This window comes from Mus musculus, chromosome 6 (assembly GCF_000001635.26).
Source record: "Mus musculus strain C57BL/6J chromosome 6, GRCm38.p6 C57BL/6J".
In the NCBI taxonomy this organism is placed as follows: domain Eukaryota; kingdom Metazoa; phylum Chordata; class Mammalia; order Rodentia; family Muridae; genus Mus; species Mus musculus.
Genome location: NC_000072.6, coordinates 53,376,937 through 53,391,372, shown reverse-complemented (window position 1 = coordinate 53,391,372; position 14,436 = coordinate 53,376,937). Strand labels below are relative to the sequence as shown.

Sequence of the window (14,436 nt, the reverse complement as noted above, 5' to 3'; positions counted from 1 at the left end):
TTCAGGGATGCTAACAGCTCCAGAATAGCAGTCCTGGAGGAAGGCGAACGCACACTATCATATAGGGAAGGATAGGGAAGGATGCTGCTTCTGTGCTTTCCTTACCCAGGGGTTCTAAAGCCATGCCAGGGCATAAACCCCCAACACAGCCGCTTTGCTCATGAATCCCTGTGCATTAGTCACTGGGGAGCTGTCTCCTCCTGTAGTGATGACCACTCAAGGCTGGATTTGGTCCTTCTGGCTCAAACCAAACAGAGGGTGAGGGAGCCTCAACAAGGTGAATGTGGCCTGATTCCCAGTGCTTGCTATGGTGTCCTGGGGGGCTGTCTTCAGGCTCCTCTCCACTCCCTCAGCACACACCCCCACCATTAGCGTATCCCATGGCAACGAGCAACATTTGAACATAAGAGAATATTATTCTGGCCTCACCACAGTCTTCTGCTCAGTGTCACTTGTTTCATTATTTACTTTTTAAATTTCAAGGAGTTCATGTCGTTTTAACTTACGAAAAATTTAAAGCAAGTCACCAAAACCTGTCTAGCATGAAAATATTTTTTGTATAATTAGAAATCAGGGCCAGAGGAAATATAAACTAGAACTGAAAGTCTAGCAGATGGAGGAAGTAAAATATTACTCATTATAGTGGTCTAAAGAGCTCTCCTAGTTCAGCAGTACTCCGGGCTTCTCGAGGATGTAGCAGTCAGAACAAAAAGAGAAACACAGCCAGTCCATGCTTCTCATGGCCACAAGCAGAAAATGCTCGAGTTCCTCAGGGGAAGCAAACCCTTTCCTGGAATTCAGATCTGTAAAAACTGCTCACAGAAGGCTTCACTCGGGAGCCATGAATAACTCACAGTGAGCTTGCCTCAAGCCACACCCCCCAATGGAGGCGGCATGGAACTGTTCCTGGTAAAAGACCTTTAAGGAAATCAACAGCACGCACTTACAACCAGTCTATCAGCAAGAGTGTAGAGACAGATTTGACCGTACGTATCTTTATCTTAATCTAAGAAGCCCACTTTGACTGTCTGGAAATTGAATGACACTGTTTCCTCAAACAGTCTTCTACATATACGAACTGATCAAAAGAATTAAACTTATTAGTCCAACTAGTTTATTAATTAAACTGCATTGTGCAGGACTCCCGGGTCTCCCTTGCTATTCTCGTGAGTTTTTAAGTTTATCTGCACTGCAGTGATAAGCAGGCATATCTTCTAGGTTTTTGTAAAGTGTTTCTGAGAGTGCTTCAGACTTTATGCTTTGCCTCACAAAGAACAACAGATCTGAGCATGTTTGGAAAAGTGGGAAGAGAAGTGAGAGGGCAGTTCATTATAATCAGAGTGAGCTGCTTGAGACTGTATCCTGCATCGTGCATTTTACTAAGACAGGGCGGCTTAGTCACCATGAGCTAGCCCTGAGCTAGCGAGACATGTGAATGTGACATGAAAATTGGATGGAGAAGGATTATTATAATCATACGCATAGGAAGAGTCAAAGGCTTGGAAACAGAAAATTATCAAAGCTTCTTAAAACCTCCAGTTAAAGCGTCTGGAATTTCAGGTCACAGCACATCTAGCTGGGTGTCCCCTTTAACCATCTTCCGCGTTCTACACGTCTCTGCATGGACTGTGTCGCCCATGCTCAGCTCGCTGTGTGAGTTCAGTGACACCCTGTGACAGTAGCCAAGAACTCACGGGAAGCACACTTGTCCAAGTTACCTGTGGGCCCACCTCCTTTCCTTAATCTTGTGAGGTGATTTTTAAATTCTACCAAAACTTTAAATATGTGGACGAAATATATAGACAAATATATGGACAAAAAGAACCTGAAGAATCTCACTAAGAGACCTAGAGTTGTAGCTAACCGGTTTGTCTCACCAACAACATAGGTAACGTGACCAGGAAGTGGTTATACTCTTGGTGGAGAACAAGCAGAGATTATGGAAAGCAGACAGCTGCAAGCAGGGCCTGAATCAGATGAAAATCCTCTTTTCTGCCTTTTGAGGAGTTTTTAGCCTTTGGCCTGATCTCCTCTGAACGCACTGCGTATGCAAAATCTGCTGTTAAATACTTAAAAAAAGAAAAATGAAAAAATAGCAAGGTGAATTCATTTGGCACAGCTTTAAGAATAAGGAACCTTGAATTCCATGTTTCAGACACCCATTTCCCCACGATTAATCGGAGCTCTGTATGCTCTCACAATCAGAGATACACCACTTTAGAAGAAAAAAACAGTTTGACAGACACCCACAAATCGATAAAACACGATTACAAACAGGCATGTTGGCACACACCTGTAACCTTACTGTCTGGGAGACCAAGTAACTAGGATCGTGAGTAACAGCCTGAACGACTTAGCCGGATCTTTTCTACTGATCTGTGAACAATTCAACACACTTTGCAGTGGCAGACACACCCCACACCGTGCTGGGCGACACACCTCCGGTGTCCACCCGGGCCCACCTACCCGCTTGCTGTTCTCTTCCTCTTGAGCCTTCCTGAACTCGTGCTCAAAGGAGCAGTCCAGCTCGCTGAAGAGACCCACCTCTTCACAGTTCTTCAGGAATCTTGTGGGCGTCGGAGTCTGATCTGAAAGCAGAGGCCAGAGATCAATAACAGAAAATTTCCTCAAATGCATTGTAAATAGAACCAAACTCCTTTGTACTCTCCCATCATCTTAACAGGATGCTCAACAGCTGCCGACAATCTCCCAGCCCTTTAACCACAATTGCCATGTGGAAGGAAAAAAGCATTGAGAAGAAGAGAGCCACTGGGAAGAAGAGAGGACTTCCCAGCCCTCCTGACCACACCCGCACCCTCACCCCTGGACAACAGTAAACATTATTCTTATCCTCCATATCTGGAGTCAATATCATCTGGATAGACATCACCATGTGAATGGGAACGAGCCTTTTTATTTTAAGTGGTAAAAAAATAACTTAGCTAAAATCAACTCCGAAGTTGTTCTGTCTATGCCACTCTCAAACTTGACTTTAGGAGTCTGGTAAGAGAATGAGAGTATATTTTTATAGAAAACAAAAAGAAACAAACAGGCCCGCTAATTTCTCCTTCTTAATGCAAAAAAAGTAGCTCAGCAATTTTATCGCCTGAGAACCAGAGACGGATGATAAGGGGTTCCAAGTCAAACACGTTCAGCTTCCATCTTTTATAAAATATATCATTATTGATTTTATTTTCCTGTGCTGTAGCCAAAGGAATGTCCTGCAAATACCCTCTAAAAGGAAAGGAATTTCTTTCATAGTCTGGACTGTCTACAGAGCTTACTCTTTAGGAAACTGGAGGAGCTGAAGCCATGATCTGTGGATGCAATATTTGCAGTCTATGTAACATTTCACATCCATGTACTCACAAGACCCTAGAGAGTAAGTAAGATAGAATTACAAGTTTGTAGTCCCCAAACAGACCCTCTTCCTTCAGATTAGGTAGACTTGGCATGAATAGCACTGAGCAGAATTCTTTTCCCAACGTAGAAGATGCAAGAAACAGAAGAACCTAGATATCACACACACACACACACACACACACACACACACACACACACACACACACACAGTACATGTGCATGAACACATGCAAAGGAGAAAAATTGAGAGTCAGCGAGATTCAGGTTCTTGTTAAGGTTTCCCTAGTCTCTTCCACGGTGTGCTTATATTATCCCCCTGACAAACATGAGACTGGGTGTGGCTTTCGTCCAGCTGGATCTGTGCACTGCCTTCAGGTCACTTTTTGAGGTACTGTCACCACTCATCCAAAGAGTTCCCTTATACCGAAACTCAGTGCCAGGCCCGCACTCTACAAATTACTGGATCCCTCAAATCAGGACTCTGCTTACTTTTCTACAGCATGTAGAGCAGTGAATCCCAATCAATTGAGATTCATTGACTATATTCCTAGCCACAAAGCAGGTGGCTGATTGCCTGCCCTCCTCCATAGACTCAGCCCTTCAAAAGCAGCATGCCTTAAATATAAGAAAGGGGCATTCAGTACCTCAGGGGCTGGCATGGACTCCCAAAAAGCAAAGTCCCACTGGGGTTCTTTCCCCTTTCTTAACCTCAAGATTCAAGATCTGAGTTCTCTACTACAGATGACTGTCAATCAAGCCTTATCTAAGTTATGCAAAGCCTAGGCACATGACTTTCTTACCACATTAAGGCACATTAAGTTACCATGATGCACACATAGACACCGATGGACCTCTCATGTTCATATAACCATGGTGAAATTATATTAAGCAACATAGCAACACACACACACACACATATATATATATATATATATATATATATATATATATATATATATATATATATATATATTCAAGACAGGGTTTCTCTGTATAGCTCTGGCTGTCCTGGAACTCACTTTGTAGACCAGGCTGGCCTCGAACTCAGAAATCCACCTGCCTCTGCCTCCCAAGTGCTGGGATTAAAGGCAGCATATTTATGCAGGACTCTGCAGTTCACAGGCAGTTTCACCCAGATTGCCTCACAGGTGTCTATAAATAGGGTAGACACTATTCTGGGAATGAAGAACTAGTCTTCCTGAACAAGACCTCAATACCTACAACCATCTCACTAAAAATCTTCTATCACCTTCAGACAGGATCTCCTTTTAACTTGAACCCAGTGTTTTGCCTTTTGAGGAAAAAGGGCTTAGGAATGTGTGTGTGTGTGTGTGTGTGTGTGTGTGTGTGTGTGTGTGTGTATGTGTGTATGTGTGTGTAAAACAATTTGGACAATATTACAATCTAGAGGTCCATATTTGGAAAATAGCATGATTTAGAGGACATTAAATACTTTTCCTGGATTGCATCTTCCTTATCTTTCAAATAAGTTTCTAAAGGTTAAGGATTCTATGTCTTCTAAACTCAGCTTCAAAAGCCACTGCCCACAAACGCAAGCAGTATATGACTATTGAAAGGAGAGTCAGAGGCAACCACCAGGAACTAGTAATTGGGACAGAAATGAGACCCAGAGCAACATATAGGACTTCTGAATCGGGCGTGTAAATAGGGAAATGAAGTTTAAGAAGAGGGAGACGTGTGCTTTGTCTGCTGGGCTCAGATTCCTCCACAGGGCATCTCTTCCTGAGCCTGAACCTGAGCATTTCCCGCCCATCTCGGTAATATTCACAGAAACCCTGCTAGGCAAAATTACTTTACCTGTCCTCTTTATGAAGAAGTAAACTTTTGTCCCAGACCTGATGTGTAAGTTGAGTCCATAATTTTATTGGTAATTAATCATTTTATTAATTCCTGGCTTTTTTGATATACAGCCATCTTTGGAACCCTGCATACCCTTTATACAGTGCCCTGCATCTGAAGCCTCCCTTCTTTGTCAGGCACTAAGAGTGTTTCGGAGGAAACACCCTGCCACTTGTCCTCCCAGGAGTTCCTTTCACCAGGTCTTGCTTTCCCCCCTACTCCTCCACGCTTCTTTTGGGAGGTGAAAGCCTGAGGTTGAGGGTCACAGTCAAGTGCATGAATCAGTCAGCTACAGCATTGGCAACAGAAATACCTCGAATAAGAGCAGACAGAGCTCTTTTGGTAAATAACGGCTTAGATGAGACCACACCTTGAAGACCTATAAGAACTAGTTTCAATAGAAAAATGAACTGAGGTAAGTATTTAAGGTTACACCAGCAGTATCCTTGAGATGGCCTGTGACATTAAGCACAAGTGATCTAAGAGGGGACAGGCTCCAAACAAAGCTAAGAGATTTTTTTTTTAATTTCTCTTCTACTCTGAAGCAAAGGATCTTCAGGTACCACAGCACACCTACACACAAAGGAGGTGGCAGTGGGAATGGCACCACCCATCTTCTGGGCCTCCTTACCAATAAATGCAAAAGCCATGGAATTACTAGGCCCGTGCATAGCATAGGCAGGGCTTCCCTCCTCTGAATCTGATGGTCCAGAGGCAGATACTTGAGTTGTTACCAAGTGTGATTCTCTTTGCTGAATGATACCCAAATGCCTATATTCTCTTTTAAAATGTGTAAGACATGCTGTTCCTAAGTTTTGATTCATCTTGTTGAATGAGGTACTCTTTCCAGTTACAACAGAAACCAGCAAGCACAACCTCACTTCCATTTAACATTTATTGGACTGAATGCAGGATCTCTAGTCATCTTTGATCTCTTATCCTTCCAGGTCCAAGTAAGCCAGGCAACGTGCGAATGCTCAAAGGAGGAATAGCCCAACCTTTCAGTGGCTTAAGACAGGAAGGCAGAAAAGTTCCACTGCCATGAATGCTTTTGTCAACTAATTATTTTGCCCTGAATCCCTTAGTGAGTAAAAACCATAGCTATAAATTAAATGCTTGTAATCCTCTCCTCATTTAGATCCAAGAACATTAGTCAGCCATAGCCGCGGTGACTTCTGTGTCCTGGCTGCGAACGGCCGTGCTTTCCTGGTGAATAATCCGGTGCATTCGGTCAGTGGAGACAAGCAACCCTCGGGATGTACTGGGGCTGGTTTTGGGGGGAACTGAGCTGAGCACTGAAGACTTTAGGCTTGTCTTTCATTAGGCACTTCAGCAAAGAACACCCAATTAAGAGACAGGATAACCTCTGACCTTTTGAACTTACACTTCACCCATGCTAAAAGTTTTCCAAGATAACCACTCTCATCACCTGAATGGATGCTGCATAAACACCTGCGGTTTAGGCTTAAAGGGCACCCAGGGTTCCGGGGAGCCTCAAAGCCTCCAAGGCAAAGGCAAGAAGAAAACGTTGATCACTTCTTTTACTGTCCTACCTGCCTCCAGGGAGAATAAAATCCTGCTGTTTGCTGCATGCAACAAGGACAGATCTGGAAAGAGCTGAGCTAAACCAGCCAGGCACCCAACAGTAAAGACACACTTGCATGCATTATATAAAAGTTAATTTTATATAAGAAGAGAATAGAACACTCGACACCACAGGCTGAGGAGGGTGGGGCAGAGAGGGGTAAGGGATAGTTACTGGCTTATGGCTGGGTGGGACCAATAGAGTCTAATTCACTGCACAATAGGATAACTATGGCTGTCAATAACTGTTTACTATGTAACAGCCTTAGAATATTCTCAACACAAAGCAAGCATAAATGTTCAATGTAATTGGTCAATCAACTGCCCTAATCTGATCAATACATAACAGGTACATGCACTGGAATGTCACACAGTACCATATAAATATGTGTAATTTGCATGTATCCATGAGATGTTTTCAATTAAGGTTTTAAATGTTAACACCAGAGAAGAGAAACTATTTTTTTCTCTTTGCAGTTTATCATGTTCTAGTTTCTGGATCCTTTGTTGAATGTTTCTTGAGAAAGGGGCATCTCCTCACTGAGCCTCCATCCCTGCAACTGAGAGCCAAAGGAGCCTTGCAACATTAACACCATGCTGTTTACCTTACAAGGAAAGACTTTAAAGAGTTGGCCTCGAGATCTAGACCAGTTACATGAGGAAATTCTGTAAACTTTATCAGGGACAGATGATAAGTAAGTACACACCTAACACTGTTTTTGAACGCAGTTCTCAAGTTCCCGTAAGGAGCTGGAGAGAGAGATCTGTCAGTAAAGCACTTCCGTTGTAAGCACGAGGACATAAATTCCATCTTTTGCACCCCGTAAAAAGCCGGGCATGGTGGTGCATGCTTGGAATCCCAACCTTGGGAAGGCAAAACCAAGTAGATGCTGGAGGCTGCTGGCCAGCCAGCAGAGCTTACTTGGTAATTTCCTAGCAAATGATGTACTATTCCTCAGGGGGGAAAAAAAGAAAAAGAAAAAGAAAAATGTACCGACTTTTCCTATTGCTTGAGAAATGATACCTGAGGTTGTCCTCTGTCCTCCATACGTACATACACACACTAGACAAATTTTCATTCTCTATCTTTCTGTCTGTCTTTGTCTCTCTTTATCTCTCTACTTGTATCTGTTTCTATCTCTTTCTGTCTCTCTGTCTCTGTCTTCTCTGTCTCTGTCTGTCTGTCTGTCTCTCTTTCAGTTCCCATCAGTTTATAGTCATGACATGCATCATCCCCAGTGAGTTTGATCACTCCAAGGTGGTCCTAGACAGCACACACAAAGCTAAATTCACAAGCCTGATAAAAGCTGTTACCTCACTTGGTTCCCAAGTTGTGTTTAAGTCATGTACCTGTCTGCTTCATTTCCTCAACCATTCAAAACAAGAGAAACAATCAATTGAAAAAAGGATATGCAGAGGACAGGAGAGAAAGCATGTGTGAAATAAGGGTGTTGGTCCTGAGAGACACTTTCTCCTTGACTTGGGTCCTCACACAGTCCCATGTTACCACCTATGATCTTGCTAAAGGACTAGGTTATGCCAAGCAATTTTACATCATTTAATATCAAACTGTTAGTGATCACCAATATATGAAGGTATCAGCACCCACGTGTGATGTACATATATATATATGTATATATGTATATATATGTATACACACACACAAATGGTTAAGGTCTCTATAGCTAGTTTGAATTTATGACCATTAGAGTCAGGAATTTTTTAAAAATAATATGTCATAATTATTTTTACAATACAATACAGCTTGGTAGAATTCTCCAAGAAAGTGGCTTAGAGGGATCAAGAGATGGCTCAAAGATTGAAAGCACTGGTTACTCTTCCAGAGGACCCAGGTTCAATTCCCAGAACCTACATTGTGTCTCACAATCATCCATGAATCCAATTTCAGGGATCCGAGGCCCTCTGCTGGCATCCAAGCACAGCAGGCCTATATATGTTGAATAGACACACATGCAAAGTAAACATCTATGTACATAAAAATAAACAAAATTTTAAAAAGAAGGTGGCTCAAATCAGTAGCAAAAACATTACAATTATATCTCTTTTAGTAAGAACTAAGGTTGAAAGCTAAGGCAATTTTATGTATGTTTTTATATTTTTATAATCACATTTCTCTCTTGAAGTTTCATCAATGTTTTTATTAAAAAATTTTTAGCTTAGCTCCTGTCTGCCTTTTAATGAAGATATACTTAGAAGAGTTTACATTAAATGAACTTTCAGATTTATATTCTTTATAGAAGCAATGGCCAGGAACATCTGACAGAATTGTATAAAATTCAACAAGGCTTCTTCCTGGCAATTGGAGTGCCTCTGAATGTGACTACACAAGAGCCGAGCACCCTATCGTCAACATGGACATTGTTGTCTTGTCTCCTTCCCCAGGGACAGTGCCATCACAAAGCAGCCAGGGGGTACCTGGCTTTAGACAGTATTCGTAGGTGGCATACATAAAGAATCATTCTGGCTGGGGTGATTCTCTGCAGAGATGAAATCTCGTCATCCTCTTGATTCATTTACTGGCAACACGAAGAACTGGTAGACCAGATGGCCTTGCCATTGCCTATGAGTCAATGGGAAACCCTGCTGATGAGGGCTTCTCCTGCAGCCCATGCTCATTTGTTCTATATGGCTTTGAAGTTGACTTAACCTAAACAAGTACATCTTCCAGACAGATTCAGCAACAGTCGTGGACCCCAAGTTCTCAAAAGCAACCGGGCCATAAGTTCACTTTGCTTTGAGGTACTGAGCTGGCACAAGGGTTACTTACATCATTACATCACGAATCTGCCAGCTGAGGGTATAGAAGATATGAGGTGATTTTATTACCATAATGTGCCCTAAATGGAGGAAGCCAAAGCCCCATATTTCCACTTGTCCTTAATTATATAAGTTTTCATATATGTTTTGTTCAAAGGGGCCTGCTTCCAGGTTAAACATAACATGAGTGAGTTTTTCTTATAAAAAAAATAAAATTCTGCAGAACAAGGCCTCAATTCATTCGTGTGAATGATTCAAAAGTCTGTATGTCTTGGCCAGATAGAAAGAGAGATGAGAAACTAAGAGCCTCCACAAATGCCCAAAGCCACCAGTCTCCTCCTGACCACAGTGAATGAGACAGCATGACTTTCGAACACGTCTCTGTGCCCCTTGAATCATTCATATGCTAGCACCTCCTACACTTTCACTACTTATGCCACTGGAAGGCTCAGGGCTACACTGCCCATAGAAGAAAAGGCAGTCCCTAGACTGACAAAATTTAGCTTAAGGTAGAACCAGAACTTAGCACATAACTCATAGTCTAGATGTACAGCAAGAAAACAACAAAGAATTTTAATAACTGCTCGTTTGGCCATCTCATCATATGGAAGAAGGGGCATGAGAGTTAAAGAACACAGTGTTTATACACATAAGGTACAGTGGCAAGCATAGGGCAAGGCAATATACTGGCTGTCACTAACATTGTGCTGTCTTCTGGCACAGGCCGTCCTTGCCAGCTGGTGTGCCATAAAGTTTCATTTCACCCACGTAGTGAGAAATTACTAATACTTTTATGTGTATTTGCCTTTATGTGAATTTGCATGTGTTGGATTTGCTACTCTGCCATGTGTGAGTGTGTGTGTGTGTGTGGTTTATTTCCACACTTACTTTCTCTGACACTTTTTAAAAATCTCAGCTCATTTTAAAGGTGATTTGAAGTGATATGGCATCTTCCCTTCGACAAACTCCAGAAATTTCCCATGGATAATTGAATAGAGTTTTCCTCAAAGAGCCATGAGCAATGATATGGGGCTCTTTGGATAATCACGGTCAACTCTTTACAGGCAAATCTTCCATTTCATTAAATCACATTCTTTCTTTCCAGTAAGAATTGGGTTGCAAGTCTACATTTAAGTGCTAGGCCCTGATTCTAGACTCTTTCCAGAGAAGCAGTTGAGTCTCCAACGACTATGTCATCATTTACACCAGTAGTGCAGAGAGTCTGGGGAGGAAGATGAGAAGAGGAAGCCAGTTTTGAGTTCTCTGCTATGTCGCCACTCCAGGCACAGCTGGCTGTGTCACATCTGTCCTTAGCTTCGAATCCCCAGCACTGGGATTACAAACATGAACCGTACCTCATACATCGCCACCATATTTTGAAGGCAGGAAAAGAGACTTACAGGCATATACCATTAGTTATCAAGTCTTGGCACAAAGACTAAGGCTTGTCTTGGTCACCCACCTTCAGGTGGCCTGATGGACATTTTCTGTCACATTGCCAAACTTGACAGCACTTGTCACTAAGCACTCTTCCCTTCCTTGCTTATGTAGGTTGTTTAGTGGTTGAGTATCATCTCTTTTCCTCTATATCCCACTTGAGTATGGTAAGCACCACGTATTATGTGTCTACCCGCGGGCGCTGAAGGTTTTGATAAACACTCAATAGGTGTTGAATGAATGAGGAGGTAGTGGACGTGGGCCATTTGTAGTCTCTCTCCTCATACCTGGGCTGTGTCTGTCTTAACTTCATTCACTGTGTCACAGTGTCTAGTCATGAGGTTGCTAGGCATTTGAGAGCCTGTTGCCATATGGGTTTCTCTCAGGCTTGCCACTCAAGGGGTAGGCTTAACCTTTGGGGAAGATCCATGACAGTCACCAACTTCATCTTCCACACATGCATGCAGCAACATCTATCATCTTACACACATGTATGCTTATGAAGTCCTACCTAGGAGGGCAGCCCTGACCCATTGTCCCCACAGGAAACATTGAACTTACAAGCCCCGAGATTTATGGAAGAAAGATATGAAGTGGACACATGCACTCTAGAAGATCATTTTTATTCTTCCCCCAATCTCCAGTTCCAGTTACCTAAATGATAGCGCTCTCTCTCTCTCTTTCTCTCTCTCTCTCTCTTTCTCTCTCTCTCTCTCTCTCTCTGTGTCTGTCTGTCTGTCTGTCTGTCTGTCTGTCTGTCTGTCTGTGTCTCCCCCTGGCTATAAATAATATACCTTGCACTTCAATTCCCATTCTAGTTTTTGTTGGATTTTCCATTTATAGAACCTTGGAACCCTGTAAAAATAATATCATGCTGGAGGTGCTTCACAGATAAGATGAGAACTCACTAATGCCCAATAGCAGTCCAATTAAAATAGCCCCACATGCTGTCCTCTTCATCTCTGCTAAAATTTGACTGGGATTTTCAATTGGAATGAATCTGCATATATAACAACCTATAATTTTGTTATTTTTACGTGACAGGAAACTGCATTCTACAGACTCTCCCCCCAAAGTGCACTTAATACCTTCTGTGTCTTGGAGCTACAGAGGTGGCTCAGCAGTTAGGAGCACTTGATGCTGTTGCAGGAGACCAGGATTCAGTTCCAGGCCCTCAGACAGCAACTCACAACCATCTGTAACTCTAGTTTCTGTGGAATACAGTATCCTCTTCTGACCTCCATGGGCACTAGGCATACACACATACATACACACACACACACACACACACACACACACACAGGCAAAACACTTTTTCTCTATTAAAACTTTCCTTGTCGTGAAGTTATATTTCATTTGAACAAGGACGACTGAAAGTGACCACCATCACCCTTAGATTCTGAAACTGTGCCATACAGAAGAGTTAAGAATGAGAGGCCCACAGCAGGAGAGGCTATGTGTGTCTTTTTGCCCTCATAACCCAGCACCCTACCCTATTCATCTGCCCAATTAGAGTGAAAAATAGAGTCTATGTTCATACTCCATCCAGAAGAGCAGACTCATTTAAATACATGCACTCACTCTCTATGACATGGCAAGGATCAGTGACAGTCAGTTTTTGTACTCAAACCTAGCTGGGGCTTTGGCCATGCTAGGCAAGCATTCTGGCACTGAGCTAGGAACCCAGCTCTGGAACTGTGAAATTTGCAAACAGTGAAGAATGTAGTGACGCTATAGAGACTAACAAGACATCCTGATACTAGCCACACAAATGCACAGCTAACAGGATTCATCTTCATACAATAGGTTAAGTCTCACTTCATCTGAAATGAAAATTTTTTGCAATTAAATACTGTTTGAAAAATGGATCAAGAAGAATTTGGAGAGTTTTGTTTGATGTTCATTTACTATTTGATTTATATCATCATGTGGGACACTAAATAGATGTAAGGCAAATAATACTGACCTGAACAAATTTTAGTGGCAAAGGAAGTTTTAATGTGTTGAAACAAATCAAGATATAGATGTGTAAAATCTCCATTCAAATTTGTAATCATAAATATGTTCAAGCCTTAATCATAGAAATTTATATTTTTGGTAAATAGACAATTTAGTCACTTCTTGGAACAAAACCAGTGAAGTCCAAATATCCAACAGAAAGGCTAATTCAATTCAGTGTGGACAGCCCTGGAATGCAACACACAGCCAACATTAACTCTCTAGATATTAAAACATTCTATCTGGACTGGACAGCTCTCTATTCTAGAAAGCCCCACAGAACTCTGAACATGCAGAGTGAGAAATAGGCTCTGAAATTGAGCACTTCGCTGGAATATGAAATCATTTCATATTAACTTCAACACAAACAAAAGGAAGCAGATAAGATGCACCATTGCCTTCATCATGCTGTCTTCTCTGTGTTTCTTGCTCTCTTCATATTTTTTCCTAATACATTTCACATAATAAAATTAGGTTCTACACTCCCAACTGCTTTTCACCTGGCCCTGCTCAGGGTTTGCAGTAAGGGCCACAAACTAACAAAGGTCCAGGAGAAACAATGTTTGGGGCAGTAGAGGAAAAAGGGCCTTACCCCATTGTTCATGTGGTCACAGGTTTCTGGCTGCTGTTGTACAGATGTTTAGATGAGACATTTTGTAGAGCCAGGCTAGCCTGCCTGAAAGACTGCTTACACTACTGCTTACTGCTGGAGCCACAGATCCTACACACTCACTCTCTGGAATACCCCTCCTGCCCCTTTACACAACCCACTCTAGGTAACCAGTTTAAGAATTCAAGGAATGGCCCATAGGTTTAAATATTGAGAATTGGGTTTAAATATTGGCTGCTTCTGCACTCATGATTACTTCTGAAATACAAAAGTTGGACAGTCTGCACCTTGACAGACCAGGAAGTGACATAAGACAGGGCATCCATTGGAGCCTTCTATGGTTCTCATCACCTTCTTATAGGACTTTCTGCACCTCTTGAAACTCACAAAAAGCTGCACCAGTCCTGAATAACAGTTAGTTTATTCAAAAGAAGAGAAAAGTGGAAGGTAGAGGTGGGAAGTGACAGAGAAAAGGCAGAGGGTCCCTTTGAGCTGGTCTCCTGAGCTCAGACTACCGGCCCCATGATCAGACCTCTCTAGTAGATTGTGAAGCTGTGATGGCTCAAATACATCTGCTCATATGTCTAACCTGGCCCCGCCTGACTCAGAGGGTGGTGGCCCAGTCTACCAGCTGGAGCACTGAAGATCAGGGACCATCAGCACCACCCTGTTTGGTGATTCTAGGATAGCCTCTTTAATTTATTGCATGCTTCATGGTAACACAGTGGCAATTTACATAAGATTGAGTAATAATGGCAAAAAAATAACTCCCTAGTAAATTTAAGTGCAACAAAAGTACTAGGTCA

At 42.3% G+C, this 14,436-nt stretch overlaps 1 protein-coding gene across 4 annotated transcripts in view; it reads right to left on the bottom strand.

Moving 5' to 3' along the window:
• The window catches only part of Creb5 (cAMP responsive element binding protein 5), a 413,139-nt gene that overhangs the window by 308,992 nt on the left and 89,711 nt on the right, over positions 1 to 14,436 (bottom strand). For all 4 annotated transcript variants that reach the window (XM_017321523.2, NM_001327821.1, XM_017321522.2 and 1 more), the window contains one exon: positions 2,467 to 2,588. In XM_017321523.2, the coding sequence (XP_017177012.1) occupies positions 2,467 to 2,588 (122 nt within the window). The remainder of the gene's footprint in view (positions 1 to 2,466; positions 2,589 to 14,436) is intronic.